Below are 18,583 nucleotides of genomic sequence, written 5' to 3'. Positions count from 1 at the left end.
GGACGGAAAGGATTAATGTATCACTGGGCAGCATCAGCATGAGAAAGTGCAGAGAGGCTTGTGAGGAAGACTGAAGAAGACCATGAAAATCTTGTGGTATACAAATGCTATTACCATCGGATGCAGGTTGGAGCAGAAGACGATGTATTTCCTGATGATGCCATTGAGTTTGAGCGGAGGCAGCCAGGACACGTAGACTTCTGAGCCACTGGAGGCCGCGGCCTTCACTCCTGCTGGAGGCCCAGGAACTGCAGAGGAACAACACAGTGCCATTTACACTGAAGCATTTTCCAGGAGCAACTAAACTATAGTCAACGGGGAGTTATCTGGTATTTCTTATACCATCCTCTTTGGTGCGGACGTAGATCTGTTCACTGCGGACACCATCTCCAGCATTTGTGAAGGCTAACACCTGGATGCTGTAGTTGGTGTACTTCTCCAAACCATCGAGCTCCAGAGAAGGCTGACTGGTGGTCATATTTCTGATTTCTCCCAGTTCTGACACAAAAAAAGAAACATGTTAATAAGTCTGAATGTATAAACTGCGGCAGAGTAGAGCAAGAGCAGTTAATTCAGCTCTGAAAAGTTACAAAACTATCCCTCTTCACATGTGATAAAACTTAGATAAAGTATTTTAACCCGACAAAACTTTATTATATTATTACTCGGATTTTTACTCTACTCTCATCTTCTCTTCCCTCTCTTCTTATGTCCTGTCACTCAGAGCTGAAGCAATGAGGCTCGCTGGAATTATTGCACTGTGAATTATTGATGGCGCCCAGCCAGACTGCAGGTTCGCTCACTGCTATACTGCTATATATTCACAGGAAATACAACCACAAATCTTCCCTCTGTGAACTGCAGGCTTCGCGTTTCTACTGCTGATTAGCATTTGTGAGCAATCAGGATGTAGTGTAACGCACCGCTGATTGTCCAAAAGTCACATGCTGGTCACAAAATATGAAAAATATAAAACATGCAAGTACGTTTATAATCCCAAGGAGATAAAACTGCATGAGACGTAAAAAAAAACAAAACATTATTAATGCAACAAGGTGGCTGGAAATCATATTTAAACCTTTAAAAATGGGTAAAAATGAGCTCATCGTTCTGCTGCTAACCACAAACAGGATGAGTCAGAGACAAAGCACCATGAGTGTTGAATAAGTGATAACTGTCCTATACACACACACACACACACACACACACACACACTGAAACAGCTTCAAAACACCATTTTACATCATATTGTTGCACCTTGACAAAACCACAGCGCCACCTAGTGCCTGGGTAAGCAAGCAACAGCAATGAAATAAAGACAGGGACCAAAGGATTGGCCTAAGTGGCAACTAAAAGGTGTGTGTGTGTGTGTGTGTGTGTGTGTGTGTGTGTGTGTGTGTGTGTGTGTGTGTGTGTGCTAGTACCTCCGTCAGGCAGGTTGGCCCAGTAGATGACTCTGTAGCCCTGCAGGTTCCCGTTCAGAGCCTCCCTGGGTAGAGGTATCCAGGAGAGTGAAATGACCTCTGGAGACTTGGCCACTGCCAGAACATTTTCAGGAGGCCGAGACGGCACTATCAGAGACAAGGGAGACAAAAAAAAGTATTGAAGTGGAAGCATAATGGAGTCTTTTTAAGGAAAAGTACCCTCATCTAGGATATTGAACAAGTATCCAAAAATAAATCACACAAATACCTCCTGCCACCAAATATTAAGTCAAAACCTCCATTTATAAATCATTTTATTTTACAACTATGATTATTTTAAAATGAGGGAAGTTTATGATATATATTTTCATCCTGCAGTGATTCTGATATGTTAAATGTATTATTATGTTGACTAAGTCATATTCTAACATTAAATACTGAATGCATTCTTTAATTTTGGAAAAGAGATGTGTTTTGAGAGACAAAATAAAAGGTTTTAAATAAGAACAAACACTTTATTTTTCTTTTTAAGTTTGTATATCCTTCTATGTTAGAGCCCCAGACAGAAGAGAAGCTTACTGTTTGATGTAATGCAGTTCAAAATATGCCCAGTAGATGGAAACCTTTTCACGAGAATAGCTTTAAGGTTTTGAGCCCCTGCTCATTTAAGGCTTGATGTGAGAGGAATCTGAGAATATGCTGATCCAGTTCAAAATATCTAAAACTGCTTCAGTTACAAATACAGAATAACTAAAATGCATTATTATGCTACAAACTACTCTAACTGCTAAAGTGCAACATTTTCAGTATGGCTGCATGGAAATGCACCAGGTAAGAGGCGCCCACATCCCCTGCTTACCATCCTCCAGTGTCTTAGTGACCACTTGCTGTGAAGACGGCCCGGTGCCTGCTCTGTTTGCAGCCTGCACCACCACACTGTACTGGGTGAATTTCTTCAGGTTGTCCAGCACGATGCTCTCTGTGGTATCGCCCGTGCTGTCCACACTGATAATGGTAAACTGGTGGCTCCCACCGGGGCTGTACTCCCTGTAGCCCACCTGGTAGCCACGGATCACACCGTTCTGCAGGTGTTTCTGTGGAGGCTGTGAGGAGAATCAGGAAGCTCAGACTTACTCAGATTCTTCCTATTGGGTAATTCTGAAATACTTTATGGCTAATTGTGTTTTATATTTGAAATAATTACATTAATACTTTGTCTTATGTCAGTCCATACATACCACAGATTTTAATCAATGCAGCTGAATACACTTAATTACTGTGTTCATTTCATTGTTAAATTCAAGATATAATTTTTACTTTATTGCAGTTTGTTTAAATTCCTGAAAAACACACAAAAAATAAATTAATAAATAAATAGAATGGCAAATGCAAATCAGTATTTGGTCTGTATTTGGAAAAATTCGGCTGTAAATTAAAAGACTGTCTAGTGTTTATTCTCGATGACTAATGAGATGCATGAGAATAGTCCCTGTGTATGAATGGCTCAGCTCATAAAGCGGCACTTAAAAACTTTCAAACAGCACCTTCCAGGAAACTTTGATGCTCTGTGGGGAGGTGGGCTCTAGAGTGACATCTTGTGGAGGGCCATCAGGAGCTGCAAATGAAGCACATCATTTAACGTTATTAAACACCGCTGGGTATAATGCGGGGAAAGATGATTCACTGTGAAATTTCATTTGTTTTCAATCGCGTTCAGCTACACTAGATGGTGCTGTTGAGCTAAGATTGCATGTTCCTCGATGCGCTTGCTGATTCATGACCCCAGCAGGTTTCACCTTAACTTAATAATAATTAAAAAAAGAAAAAAAAAACTTGTAACATCATCAACTTTAACCTTAAATAATGTGAGGAATGATATATGAATTTTAGCACTTTATTTTAGCAATGAATCTGATAAAATGTGCCATTTTAATGTGCTGGAATGCCTGAGGGAGGATCATTATAGGCAATAGAGGGTAAGTGAACACTGATAGAGATGACTAAAAGCAACGGTGGACTGAGCTGTTTCTCAAGATATAAAAAATGATGATGACCTGCATTTAAAGCAACTGCAAAATAATTACGTGCATGACGACTCAACAGGTTTGCGAGGCCGGAGGAAACAGGCTCTACGTTAAACAGAATATCACTCCCCCAAACTGAAGCTCACTGACCTGCTTCATCAGTAGTGATGGTGAGCTCATTGCTGGGGTTGCTGTTGCCGATAACGTTCTTGGCAACCATGCGGATGTTGTAAGTGGAGGAAGGGTGGAGGTCGATAATAGTGGCCTGGTTGAGCTGTGGCGAGACATCTTTGGTTACCTGGGCTGATAGCCATGACGCTAGAAGAAACAAAACACAAGAGGGTGAACACACACTGTCAAACAATCGATAAAGGTTTTGCTCTTTTATTAATTCTGGATTGTTGTTGTTTTTTTTAGTTTGACTCGTGATAGTTACATCGCTCCCCTCTCCTCGCGTCTACCTGATTTGTTCTTGCACTCAATATCGTATCCTGTGATCGGGCTATTTCCATCGAAGCCCATAGTCCAGCGGAGCGCTATGGTTCGATCTTTGACATCCCTAATCTCCACCTCGGGAGGGTCAGGAGGTTCTGTGGAACAGTAAGTTTGAGAGAGAAAGAGATACGAAATATCTCAAACACCAATAAATCACTCAAAACTTTTTCCTGAAACCAATCCACTGACACAAAAAAAAAAGCTGAGGTGAGTTGAAGCTCACCTTGCACTGTCAGCTGTATGATGCCTCGGTCCTCGCCGAAGGAGTTGATGGCATGACAGGAGAAAAACCCAGAGTCCTCGCGAAGAGTAGGCATAATCTACAGAGAAACACACCAAACTCGAGGCTTTCAAGTGTGCAGAGCTTTGCTATCAGGTAGGAATCTAAAACACTGTTTCATCCTGAGTGAGTTTAAAAGACAGCAGGGCACTGAACTCATCTCCAGCACTTTCATCTTTTAATTTGCGATAAACTAGAGAGAGGCTGGACCTCCACTCGATTATCTCTTGGCGTACATTGCTTCAATTTACTGCATTACATTTGTACTTGTTCATAATGTGTATTAACCATTAAATTTAATTGGAAAATACCTCCTTAATAATTAATAATTCATACTCAAAGATTAATACAATGAGAATGTCTTTTAGCCTGAGTTTTCCTCTGCCCTGCCTCCTCTACTCCTCCCTTTCTGCTTTCCATCTGTCTGTACAGATAAAATGACTGAAGGTTGGCGTGCTCCCCGAAGATTTGAAATGCGTTTCGATTTACAGTGAAACCGAGCACTTACCACGAGCGTTGAGATGACTTCGTCGGCCACCTCTTTGACAGTGACCACATATCTGCTGGTCTCGGGGTTGATAATGCGCTCTTCTTTCTCCCAGCGCACCATGATGGGTTTCTCTCCGTGAGCTATGCAGCTCATCCTCTTCTCCTCACCCTGCGTGGCAAGAGTGGTGTTTGGGTAGGAGGTGATCATGGCTGGTACTGAACGGAGAGTTGGGTGGGTAATGAGTAAAAGTGAAAAGAAAACAATATGGTTTACTGTATTTATTTGTTCTTGAACTCCACTACAGTAGCTTTGCATGATTCTCTGAAACAAGCTGTTTTAGCGCCTCTCCTTTTAAGGCCAACCTCCCTTTGAGCAAACTTTCAGAGCAAGAGTTAAACTTCAAGTAGACAGGATTACCCTGCTCACAGCCACACCCACATAATTGAGATGACCATATTAGGGATATCCCCTCTCTTTGTCATCATATCGAGCGAAGAGTAGAAAAAACTCCACTACATACACAAAGCTGACACACACAAATGTATCTACCTATATACAGAAAAAGGAAGGAAATTTGTTTTGGGGTGTGAAGGGTGACTATTTCTTTGTTGCAAATAAATCCTATATTGTTGGAAAGCCTCTTTATTTCCCTTTAAATATCGCCTATGTAAGGAAAATGCATTTGTGGGTTGAGCAGCAGAGTTGAGTAGGAGGGTTGGGCCCATGAAAAATTTGCCAAATATTCTCTGTCAATGCCAAACAGCTTATTTTGCTATTGACTCTTGTTTGGGGTCATTTATTTATTTAGATACACAGCCACAGCAACCTGGAACATCTTTTCAATTCCCAAATATTGGAGGTAGTCTCTGATAAACCCGGCTCTGTGGGGGTTGAGCACTGTCATCTCAGAGGATAGAGTTTGGTCTCAGACGGTGGAGATTTGGGATTGCCTGGAGTCTAACCCCAACAACTGTGAACACTTCTGAGTTCCATCTCACAGCAGTGTTTCCTCAGATTTCAATCATCCGATCCAATGAACAAGACCAAACCAGAGTCAATAGTTCTTCATGGGCGCAACCCAACTGCTCAACTCTGCTGCTCAACCCACAAATATGGCACCATTTGAGGGGAAATAAAGTAGAAGATTTATTAATTTCCTGACTGTTAGTGCTAGGTTTCTCTATATGTGGATGTGACATAATGCTTAATGTGTATGTGCCACTTTGGAATCACTACCTTCACGTTTTAGCATAGAGTTTTACATCAAATTAAAATATATCAATATGTATTTCCCAGAACATGGCACACTCTACTGTGTTTCTTGTCTAATGCTGAGAAAACTCTATTTCTGCTTTTTTGTGACAATTATGACAACCACTTAAACACTCCAGGGACCGCCACGAACTCCTGTTTGAGTCTGCCTGTCTCTCCCAGTACTTAGAAGACTGAAAAGGAGCCTTTCAGGTAAGCCAGCGCCTGCTTTGATAAAGACAGTGAAGGGTAACGTGCTCCTTTCTGAAGATGAGGTAGAGGAATGGAGGAAGGAGAAAAAAGCAGTGACTCCTGACTGAACTCCCTTCGGTCTGAGAGTGGAGTCGGTCTGGCTCTACACCGTAACCGCACACCAGGCTCATTAGCAGCACATCTAGCCCATGTGCGAGTGTGTCGTTCAGCAGAATGAGTATCTGTTGTGAACGTCTCTCACCCACAATCTCTACTCACACTATTCTCGTACTCACACTCTCTTTTATTCCATCTTTTTCTCCCTTCTTACACGAAGCTGTCTCCTGATCGTAACACTCGCAGAGACTTTCAGGTGCTATTCACACCATAATGATCTCTAAGGTGTGAAGCTCCTGAATTGGATTACACCATATTAGCTCCTGCAGTCTGAGCAGACTGAATGAATATGTTAATCTCCATCGAAGAGAGCATTATCTCAATTATTATTATACACTTTGCAATTCAAGTAAAACAATTCAGAGGATCCGACTGCTGTCAGTAGTGTTAGACAGCACATCGAAATCAGCAGCAGAATATGGTTATGGGAATCACTCCTATTAGAAAAGCTGTAATTACAGACGATACTGAATCTTAAAAGGTATCTAAGCAGACAAATATGAGCCACAGATTTCAACAAATGACAATAAATAATACATCAAATAATGTTTGCCACATGTAAATAATGTTTTATGAAGTTTTTTTTAAGTTTTATATTAAAATTGTATTCACAAGAGCATTTGAATAAATTGTAAAAGCATATTAAGGACATTCATTTAAATCTTGATTTCCACTTGGGATTATGCATGTCCTTACCTGCCAATTGTCACCCTAGCTTTCTCTAGTCTACAGTGCTGTGCAAAAGTCTTGAGCCATCCCTCATTTCCTTATATTTTACTAGGGACATGGAAAATGGGACATGGGTTCAGCAACTGAAATGTGCAACCATACATAAGAAAGAGTTTGTACGATTCTAACCAGATTCCAACTCAATATTTGTTATGTCCGCCTTTATTCTTCAACACAACCTGAGCTCTCTTAACTAACCTTTCTTGTCATTTCTTCAAGTAGTCTTCAGGAATAGTTCTCCAGGCTTCTTGAAGGACATTCAAAGTTCTTCTTCGGATGTTGTCTGCCTTTTCCCCCCATCCTCACTCAATATGGTCCCACGCTGCTTCAATAATGTTGAGGTCCAGGCTCTGGGGAGGCCAGTCCATGACTGACAGTGTTGCAGTGTGTGTTTTTCCTATCCAATATCCTTTTACTGCATTGGCCATGTGTCATTGCCATGCCATCAATTCTGATCAAATCTCCAACACCACTGGCTAAAACGCAGCCCCAAACCCTGACAGAGCCTCCACCGTGTTTTACAGACAGCTGTACGTCTCTCCTGACCTTCTCCCTACATACTGATGATGATTAGAGCCAAAAAATGGATTCGTCTCTTCATAAGACTAGTTGCCACTGATTTTCACTTGAGTTTTTTGTTTAACTGGGCATACCTTAACCTTTCCTTCCCATATTCCTGAGACCATTTCTGATGAAGCTTAAGTGAACTGTAGATGGATCGACTGAGGAGTACGATGACTCTCTCAGGTACTGCTGTTTTTTAGGCCTGCAACCATGCTGCCAAGTTTTCACAGTTCATAGCTCTTGGGGAATTAGCGGTGCAAAGATTTTATGGCTATCAAACTGTTATCTTTGGTATTTTTCATCAATTGAACAAAAAAATTTTTTTTTGTGACAGACCACTAGTAACAAAGTGCCTAAAGATACAATTAAAAATAGATTTTTTCGCTGGTGTGTGTAGAAACAACAGCCTTGCTTTTTTTTATGCTTGAATGATTTATATGTCAGTCTTAAGTGGCTAAGAAAGCAAACAAAACAAAAACATTCCTCTGAAACTGGTCAGGTACAAGGACTGGACTGGACAGAGCGGGAAAAACAGCAAATGTCCAAAGTAAAGCTTTGAAAGACCTTCAGACAGCCTTGAGAGCTATTGCTCAAGACAAGAAAGTCTGGCTCCCTGAAAGCAAAATATAAAGAAATGAGGGCCGACTCAAGACTTTTGCATGATATCGTATCTGCTTTTTAATAATGGGCAGGTTTGGGGTTGTAATAGGCTGAAAGAGGTTACAAAATGATGCAAAACTGAGAGACGCTTTAGACTCCTTGTCATTTTAAGATTAATTAGTGGAGCAGCTTTCGTCGGTTAATCAGCTACAAAGGATTCTGTCAAAAAGACAAATCTCCAAGTCTTGTTTTTATTAGGAAAACACATTTGTACTACCGGTATATATGCGCTATGCATTTTGAGGTGTTTGCACGCAGTGGTGAGGACTGTGTGACTGAATAGGACAGTAACAGCAGCTACATGTGGCAGATGCTTTTGTAGCAGCGCTCCGAGGCCTTCGCTTCCAAGAAAGTGTGTTTGACTCAGTGCGCGAGTGTCTGTACACTCCTGAACAACGTGCACGTATGTATGAATATGTGTGCGCACGAGAGCGGATGTGTCTGGGGGAGCTAAGTGGGCGAGCGCAGAGAGCAGAAAAGACTTGTGCTCATGACACATCTCAGCCACAGTACACGATGGAGGAGAAAGAGCGAGCATGTACCCCTGCAGCGCTAACTATGATCCCTCGCTCTCTCCCTCGCTCTCTCGCTCCATCTCCCTCCTCAGGCTCCCACCAGGACAGTGATGATTTAATGATGAGAGAGACCACTTTGATTATTCATACACAGCAGACAAGTCCGCTGGCCGTGCTGTTGTCTCACACAGGCGTACACGAACCTCAGATATGCACAGGCGCACACACATACTCACACTCAGAAATGCATAAATACAGCAACGTTGGCCTTGCACACATGCACAGTGCATCTACACACAATAGGCATGCATGTACACAAACAAATCCAAAGTAAAACACAGAGAGCACTGTAGAAACAGACCTGTTACCCACCGTCATCCACAAACACACACGCGCACACAAACACAAAGCATTCCTGTGGTTGAACCAGCATTTGTAGCTAACTTTGTAATAATTTATTTTGGCTGCACACAGTACGCTTTGATTATACTTGGAGTGCCAGGAAGGTTAGACAATCACAAGCCATTTAAAGTACTTGAAAACATAATTAATCATTTATTATCCCACACTTGTGTGAATGGCTATTTGCATGATGGCGTTTGAATTACTCTGATGTGTTGAAACGTCACGCAGGCTGAAAAATGCTGCAGATTATTTTTTGCTCAGTTGTTATTCATCATTTCGGTGGCATGCGTGAAGGTGTCGCTATACCGGATACCACACGTATCAAGGCCTCACCAGCGTTGGATTTTTAAGTTGAGTTCAGGCTTACACACATGCCATAAGCTCTGTGAGGATGTTTGATGAGTTAAATGATAACAACAGCACACTAATGTGTCAAAATAACAATGTTATAATAGTATTGGATGAATAAAAACCTTGGCCTGATGATGGCAAAGGGTGTTATCAAGTTTACAATACAATTTTTCCTTTTAAAATGAAAGGAGCAGAATAATAACACTGCCATCCTGCTCAGGATCTCTGCTTCTAGTGTGGCTAAAACAACCTGTAAATTCCCTCTAGAGGGAAAACTAAATTGTGTGCCTTATCTTTTAATTAGCTCAAACATGTCTTTGAAACATCTGTATATCTGTGATCATTTGCCATCTGCCAAAAACATCAGACTTATATCTCTCAGTCTTTTGTTTTTGATGCTCTACATTCAAATCAAGAGACTCGACAAGCACGTCCGCACACAAGCACGGATCCCGCGTACAGTAACCTCCCCCCACATACAAACAAACAAACACTTACACACAGACTCTTTCAACATGTTTCTCTGTCTTTTTTCCCTCCCTCACAGCACATTTTCATCTTTGAAGCAGCCAGCAAAAATCAAAAGGGGGTTGATACTCGTGCGCGTTTGTGTGTGCCTGCGCGGATGTGCACGCTCGGGTCTGTGCGCTATTGTGCGTGTCAGACTTGGGACTGCCGACGTTTAAACCTCATCCCTTATTCACTTGGAGCCCCTCCCTCTCCCTCGCTCCCAGCGCCATCATTCCCGTACCCACTGCCCCCGCGCAGGAAACTGCTGATTTATTTTGCATAGCAACTATGAATTTTAAGTGAGTCCTATAAACAGAGTCTCCTCAGCCCCATCTCTAAATGTTATTGCTCCTTAACAGGGGCTATTTTCTCCATCTAAATCGGAGGCCTCGGCGAGTTAACATCAACAGGGATCATGTTTGCTCATGAAAAGAACTCTAGAAAGGGCGCACAATGACTGTGAAATCACGTGTGCACGACTGTATTCATCATTTACGGTTGTACCTACGAGCGCATGCTTGACTGCTGAAGTGTTCCTGTGCCCCTGACTGCACATATGAATACCTCTCTGTGCACATTGAGGTATTCAAGCTGTTTTTGACCTTGTATACAAACACGTGTGAATGAAACATGCGAAGTACAATGCAGTACCTAAAATGTTCTACATCTTCTCGGCTGTGCTTCAGTGGCCCGAGCAGAGGTAAGGCCTTCTCCTCATCTGATCTCTATGCATCTACCGTGCAGCACTTGCACAGCCCCGGGCTAAACCTATTCTTTTTGATGGCCTGTAATTGCTCAGTTGATGTATATTTTTTAATATCCAGCAATATTACAGGGGCCTGGTAATAAAACACGGACGGGTAGAGGAGAAAGCGTGAGTGCGAAGAGGGGGAGACAGGAGAGGAGGAGAAAGCTGAGGTGGTCGAGAAGGGAGTGAAAGAGAGGGAACAAAGACAACAGAAAGGAAGAGGAGGACTTAACAGAGGAATGCAAAGATTTATACCCTTTCAAAGCTTTTTGCCACATGGTCAAATTCCCTTACATTAGAAGAGGTGTAAAAAAGGTGAACACTATTTACTTAATAAACAATAACCATGTGTCCAAAACTAAAATGCCACGGTCTCGTGTCTTTGCCCCTGTGTTTTGAGTTTTGACATTTTGGTTCTGTTTATCCTCACATTTTTTGTAATGTGTGCTTTGTCCTGGTCATTTTCAGTTTTGTATTCTAAGTTATTCCTCCTGTTTATTTATTCTCAGTTTCAGTTCTGCCTCCTTTTGTAATTTGTAATTATAGTCAGTTGCAACGCGCATTTGTGTACATAAGATTTTCTGGAGGAGGACAGACATTTGTTTAGAACTTATAAAGATGTCGAAGAAGCAAACTCAACTTAAACAACTTTAAGCAATTACACTTTGGTGTTCCTCCACCTCCAAAGAAATGTCAGAAGGAGTCCGAACCGCAAAAGAAACGCATATTCTCGGAAAAGTGGTTGCAGGAGGTGAGCTGGCTTCGCAAACAGCGTTGCAACTTCTTATCTGGTGTGCGTCTTTTATTTTGACAGCGAATGCGGGACTGCGGACCACTTATGTGCACCTCTGCTATTTATGCTAGTGAGTCCCAAAGTGGCAGCACGGTGGCACGGTGGTTGGCACTGTTGCCTCACAGCAAGAAGGTCCTGAGTTCAATTCCAACATCAGGCTGGGGTCTTTCTGTGTGGAGTTTGCATGTTTCTCCCCGTGTTTGCGTGGGTTCCCTCCGGGTACTCCGGCTTCCTCCCACCGTCCAAAGACATGCAGCTTGTGGGGATAGGTTAATCGGATAATCCAAATTGTCACTAGGTGTGAATGTGCGAATGAATGTGAGTGCGAATGGTTGTCTGTCCCTGTGTGTTGGCCCTGTGACAGACTGGCGACCTGTCCAGGGTGTACCCCGCCTCTCGCCCTATGACAGCTGGGATAGGCTCCAGCGCCCCCCGCGACCCTGAAAAGGATAAGCGGAAGCGGATAGATGGATGGATGGATGGAGTCCCAAAGTGTGTGCTGGGGTCCCCTGCTGGGCTGCAACGGAACTACAGGTGGGCCGCAGTAATAGAAGAAATTCAGTTTAAAATTAATCATCATGCAGGGTAACATATCATACTATCGATATAAATTTAGTTTGTGATGATATTCATTACTCTGACCTTAATTTACTGGTCATGTCCCAGTGGCAGGTGGGTCACACATTGGTCTTAACACTTTGCACATGATTAGATGGCATTAGCAATTCGTAGCCCGCAGCCTGTGTTCTTAGGAGACACCTTGCTTTCTCTTGTATTTTGGGGATTAGGGTGAATATTAAAAGGTAAGCTCAATGGGATTTTCTGTTTTTTTATTTAGTTAATTTTTTTTAAAAATTTAACTTAGTTTGTTTAATCAAAAAGTTGGTAGTATCCATCGTATTAAAATTTTATGTTAATGCTATATGCTATTTAGAGAGCCAGTCATGCTGACCTTTAGTAGCTGGAAATCACAAAAACACCTGCTTAATATTTAACCCTGTGCTTTCATTTTTATTTTTACTAATTTGGTTTTTAAAAAGGATTACTAAAAAGAATAAACACTACTTTTTCAACTTTTTCAGTGTCACTGCAGCCCTGTGTATATACAGCACCATAAGAACAAACAAGTTTGAGGAGCAGGTTAAAAATAACCAGTAAATTTTAAATGTTTCTTTTTTGCTTGTACTTACACTCATAGACTTAACACAAAATTCAATTACACAGACCAACTGATAACACTTGGACATATAACATAATACGGACATAATTAGACTCATAAAATAGCGTAAAAATTTAAATAACCAATTACAACGAACAGCAAAAATATGTAAAATAGATCTTTTGCTATATAACTCGTATATTCATTAGATTAACACTATTTGGTGTGTTATTCAGTCTCTCACTGCTGAATGTGTAAGACGAAACAATGGGCTGAGAGTGCAAATAAAGCAGAGAAACATGCAGACTGCACTTCACTTGAGCCCACGTCAGCTACTAATTGAGGTATTGATGGATTTAAATGAAGCAGAAATGCACTCAAGAGTTCTAACCTCTCATAAAAGGCACACATACACCCCCACACACACAACTGTATCCTCTCCATACAAGCACAATGCAAACGATGTGTTTTACATGAATACACAAACTCTAAAATATTCCTGCAGCGTGTACAAAAACATATACAATGTATGCCAAGAAAAAAAATTATACACCACTCAGGCGACTTTAGTTCAGCTTTACAGAAAGCATCTCGAGTACAACAAGTACAAGCTGGGGTTTAAAATGTGAAATCTGATCTCTTGATGAGTGTTCGGCATGGGGCTGAGCCAATGGTAGCAGGGGAAGCTAAGTATGATCAGAGGCCCAAAAGAACATATCACATTTTCCTCTAATGTGAAGTATTCTAACTGTGAAGATGACACGTCAGTGCTAACTGAATCACAAATGACTAAGAATGTTTGGAATAACTCTATAAAAGAAAAAGAAAGAAGTGTGTTCATATTTTATCTACTTTGATGATACCATACAGACGTGGCATCAATATAGTAACTGTGGTACAGAAATGTCCAGCCAAGTCAAGTCATCTTTAATCATATAGCACATTTAAAAGACATCAAGTGTCGGCCAAAGTGCTAAACTGAGGGATAATATAATAAAAAGAATTAAAATAGATAAGATGAAAACATTATAGAAAACATTGTAAGACATCCATATATGTTTGTAAAAAATATGTGTACATGCAAATATGCACATACATATACAAAAATGCACACATTCACACACAAGCACACATACGTGAACATTAAATACATGTATGCGCATGCAAACATCATTCAATGAGGTAAAAGACCTGAATAGCTAAAACAGAATAAAAGAGGTGTCAGAGAGATTGGAAAGCCTTGGAAAATAGGTAGGTCTTTAGATTCCATTTGAAGACTTCCAAGGACTGTTCCAGAGCCTCGGGGCGGCAATGGAGAAACCCCCAACTCTAAGATCATTTAGAAAAAAATGTCTGGAGTGAAAAGTGTATCACTCACTTATATACAGAATATACCATCTTGTATATAACATGAACTGATCCTGGATTAAACAAAATATGACTGTGATCTTAAACGTTTTATACTTAATTTTCTTTTTTCAAATCTCGACTATGATAGAAAATGTTGGACTATGACGATTGGTAGCACTGATCTTTCTTTATGTTTGCCTGCACATTTCCTGAAGAGAAGTGTAAGCTCGGAAGATCTGCTGAACACCTACAGAACAAATGAAAAGTTCTCAATGTTCTCAAATATTACTAAAGTTCATGAACGTGAGAATCAATGGCATCTAATACAAAGGGGGGAGGGAGGGGGGGGGGGGGGGGGGGGTCCATTAACTAGCAATAGTTATTGACTGAAATAAAGTTGCTTGCTCTGTACAAAATCATGCGGAGCCCGCAGGCAGCTATAGAGAATATAAAAATGATATTTCAAGGCCATTTTACTACATTGAGTGTAAGAAATACTATTACATGCCTGCAGCCTCCATTGTAGGCTGCCTTAACCATAAATCTCCAATTCAGTTTTATCGAATCGCCTTCGTTCTCTCCATACTACAACTGTCTCTTTGTAATTTTATAGCAAAGTTTTAAAAAATGTCTTTACAAGCACCTAAGATATTTTTTTTTTCTTTGGGGGGTGGGGGGGTGGGGGGGGCAGGATTTTCCCATGTTTTACACTGTACAATCCAAGCAGGGGCATTTTATATAGATATCGTATTACATTATATGAATTATACAAGTGCAGGTTAATTAACTCAGTCACTTTACCTGCAAGTTGCACAAAACAGCAAAGCAGTAAAAACTGGATGTTTAGTCATTTCTCATGTAAAACCCCGCAAGCGTTATCGTCAGAGCCGGTGTATATGTTTTTTTGTTTTTTGTAGCACAGATGTTTCTGAATGACCTGAGAAATATTAAAGGGATATTTTAGGAACAGCCAGCATTGCTAGTTCAGCACTACGGACAGCGGCATGGACTGCAGACACAGCAAGGCAGGCCATTGATTGCAGTGGCTGATTGTATCTTAGCCTAATAGCAGAAAGAACTGTGATAGATGCAGGTGACTTTATAGTTCGGTAATGCAGATTATCGACAGCACGGCCTCAAGAGGACCGGAGTGTTTGTGTTTGCTGGAGAGCGTGACAGAGCGAGGGGAGGAGAAGGTATTCTAGTAATCTCAGCCAAGTTATTTATAAACGAGTCATCTTTGTCGCTTTTACAGCTGCTCGAATGTTTGATATTTTCTAATAAGTTGCATATGTTGTCGCATGAGGAGTGAGGAAGACTCATTTTGGTTACTTTGGGTGGAAAGAAGCATCTTTAGAGCACAAATCCCTGAACATCTTTCCAACTAAAGATGTGCAGGTGCAGTGCACTTGGTGCTTTAGGGAGAAAAATGATTTTATCAGCACCACAGGCCTATCGTGTGTGTATGTGGCTTCAAAAATTCACCCAACTATGTTGGGAATATATAACTCGCGCTTTAAAGGAATAGAACATGTTTCTGTTCATTTAAAGCAGAAGAACATGTTTTCATATAAATAATAAAAGCTGTAAATCATGTTACGGTTACAGTTCATGTTAATGAAACTACTAGTTGTGAGAAGCAAGCGTACATTATTCAGTAGTGAAGTTATTAGAATTCCCTTTGATAGAGCCCAGTGCAACGTGAAACTGAAGCCTGCAGCAACAGCAGAGTGCATTCAATAGGTCAAGCCTCTCTCACGCACACACATATACACAACTCTCTCACACTGCTGTGGCAGCTAGTGCAGCTGAATATTAGGATCAATGAAAGTGAAACTATGCAAGCAGTTTCTGTTCACTCCTCACACGATTCCATTTCCTACTAGAATACAAAATGCACACCAATAACACAGCATAAACAGTCCACTGCTGTTTCCTGTCGAGTAGAGGTATGGGTTATTGATTGTTCATGTCCTCCACAAATAACACACATACACTCACTGGACATTTTGTTACATACACCTCTTCAGCTGCTTGTTAACACAAATATTTAACCAGCCAGTCTCATGGGGTAAACTCAGTGCATTTAGTCATGTAGACGTGGTCAAGACGACCTGCTGAAGTTCAAACTGAGCATCAGAATCTGATGACTCTTGTTTTCTGCTGCAACATTTGGACTGTAGGGTCAAACTTTGGAGTAAACAACATGAAAGCATGGGCTTATCCTGCTTTATATGAGTGGTTTAGGCTGCTGATATAATAGTGTGGGGTATATTTCCTTGGCACACTTTGGTCCCATTACCACCAACTGAGCATTGTTGAAACAGAGCAGCCTACCAGAGTATTGCTGCTGAGCATGTCTGTCTCTTTTATGACCACAGTGTACCCATCTTCTGATGCCTTCTTCTGGTATTATAACGAGCCATGTCACAAAGCTCAAATCATCTCGAACTGGTTTCTTGTGCATGACGATGAGTTCACTGTGTTGTGATGTGGTGGAACATCATGGATGTGCAGGGTATCGTCACTCATTTCTAGAATCGATTCGATTCCGAGTCACAAGGTCCCGAATCGATTCGATCCACGATTCGATTCAATTTGAATCGGGAAATTTTGCCTCAGACAGTCAGAAATATTATAATTCAGATCATGCATCAGTACATTTCTATATTTTTATATCTATAAAAAGAAAGCTGACACTTGCGAGACATAATCAAGGGCATGAGCGTCACAGCAGATGCCTTTGTGTCAAAGTAGCTGAGGATAAAACACAGAAAAACATGAAGGTGATTTTCCTGGCCTGGGATTTAATAAAAATATTCTGCAGTAGATCAAAAACGCAACAAAACCGTTAATGAACATATGAACATTACCTGATGCTGCTGACGTGAAGCAGAGCAAAGTTACAGAGGTTTTATTAGAGACACAGCTGAGCGTTTTGCAATTTTGCATAATTTTAAAAAGTTTAGATTTGTTCAGTATTGAACGGCAGAAATGAGGCTTTCTTTTCGGAAGTAAGTGAAAGGAAAAAAAAAAACAGCGTCCGACAGCGCTGTCGGAGAGAGAGAGAGAGAGAGAGAGAGAGACAGCTGTGCATGTAGTGTGATTTTATCGAGGTGGCAGCAAAACAATAAGAGGGAATTCATGACGATGTTTATGTGAATCGAGTTTGCTGCTTCTTTTGCTGCTGGTTCAGTCAATAATGTTTGGAGAGAGATAAAACCTGCAGCTTCAGAATCAGGGCAAAAATGGCGCAAACACAAAGCGCGGACACGTCGAAACATCAGAATCAGCGAGCTGTCGGCTTTCAGCTCGTGTCCGTGCCGTCGGGTGAGAAAGGCGACATCTCACTGATTCTGATCCGCGCTTTGTGTTTACGTCTTTGTCCGTGTTCCTGCTCTCATTTACTGTTTTAGCTGTTTGGTGGTTGTTGAAATTTTGTGAGGTTTAACCTGAGATTCTGGCGTTTCGAGCAAAATAAATTTATATTAAAAAATCGATTCAGGATTTTAATGAATCGATATCACGTTATCCAAGCGAGAATCGATTTTAATCGATAAATCGATAATCAAAACCCTCCCCCTAATAAGGAAGCCCAAAGGGTGGACTGCACAGTGACTGATACTAAAGCAATGTGGCAGTGTGTGGAAAATGCACTTTACATGTTCTAGCATGTAAATAAGCTGCATGTGTGCACACCAGCATGTTTGATTCGGCCAATAAACTCTATGCTCCCTTCTGCACACCTCACATACACCTAGGAGCTCTGACTTAGGGTGGGGATTGATGAGAATGATCATTGAGGAGTCACCCAGAAAAGCACACCAATATCTTCTCTGCTGCTGCACATTATCTCAGTGAACTCCTGCGAGAAGACCTCACAAAGGGACTAAAAGTTGACTAAAACGAAAAAGGTCAGAGATGAGAGAAAAAGAGAAGATCTGCATTTCTGTTGCATTCAACAACAGCAAAGATTAAATTATTGAGCTATATTATCTTATTCTAACGTCTTTAGCATTCTCTGTGACCCTGAGGAGCACATATGGGTGGATTTTAACAGATACACTGAAAGCATAATATAAAGAAAATGCAGGCCCGATTTATTTTATGTATTTTTTTAGTTAATGGTTAAAGCATACTGTGTGCCGTAAGAACTTGTTCACTTATCATTTTCTTCAGTTGAAATACATGAAAATCAATGTTTGGAGTTTGATATGCTACTGAGAGTTGAGCCTGCAGTAGCTGCAGCTGCAGTGTTTGCTCTCTGCGTGGTAGAAAATAGAAGAAAAAAGGTTGGCACAGCCATAGGTCAACTTGCTGCATAGCAACTGGGTGCCACAGTCAGCAAACTGACCTATGAAAACACAGAGTTTGTTCCTCTCTGAGCTTGCTGTTTCAGTGCTGACAGCTTCTCAGCCTTGTACACTGCGAGGCTTAATTACAGTGACACATGAATATCCACGATG

At 41.1% G+C, this 18,583-nt stretch overlaps 1 protein-coding gene across 1 annotated transcript in view; it reads right to left on the bottom strand.

Annotated features, from left to right (window-relative positions):
* Positions 1–18,583, bottom strand: part of LOC146618656 (cell adhesion molecule DSCAM-like) — a 119,640-nt gene that overhangs the window by 14,903 nt on the left and 86,154 nt on the right. The window contains exons 12-20 of the mRNA XM_085370099.1: positions 4,732–4,928; positions 4,167–4,263; positions 3,910–4,038; positions 3,599–3,766; positions 2,969–3,039; positions 2,284–2,527; positions 1,425–1,571; positions 343–498; positions 115–248 (exon numbers count right to left, since the gene is read on the bottom strand). Of these exons, the coding sequence (XP_085226225.1) occupies positions 115–248; positions 343–498; positions 1,425–1,571; positions 2,284–2,527; positions 2,969–3,039; positions 3,599–3,766; positions 3,910–4,038; positions 4,167–4,263; positions 4,732–4,928 (1,343 nt within the window). The remainder of the gene's footprint in view (positions 1–114; positions 249–342; positions 499–1,424; positions 1,572–2,283; positions 2,528–2,968; positions 3,040–3,598; positions 3,767–3,909; positions 4,039–4,166; positions 4,264–4,731; positions 4,929–18,583) is intronic.

The sequence above is a fragment of the Diplotaxodon limnothrissa genome, linkage group LG14 (genome assembly GCF_057381915.1).
Source record: "Diplotaxodon limnothrissa isolate DT_005_m linkage group LG14, D_limnothrissa_male_GT1.1, whole genome shotgun sequence".
NCBI classification, from domain to species: domain Eukaryota; kingdom Metazoa; phylum Chordata; class Actinopteri; order Cichliformes; family Cichlidae; genus Diplotaxodon; species Diplotaxodon limnothrissa.
Note: the sequence above shows the minus strand (reverse complement) of the source record. Positions and strands in the feature narration are given on the sequence as shown.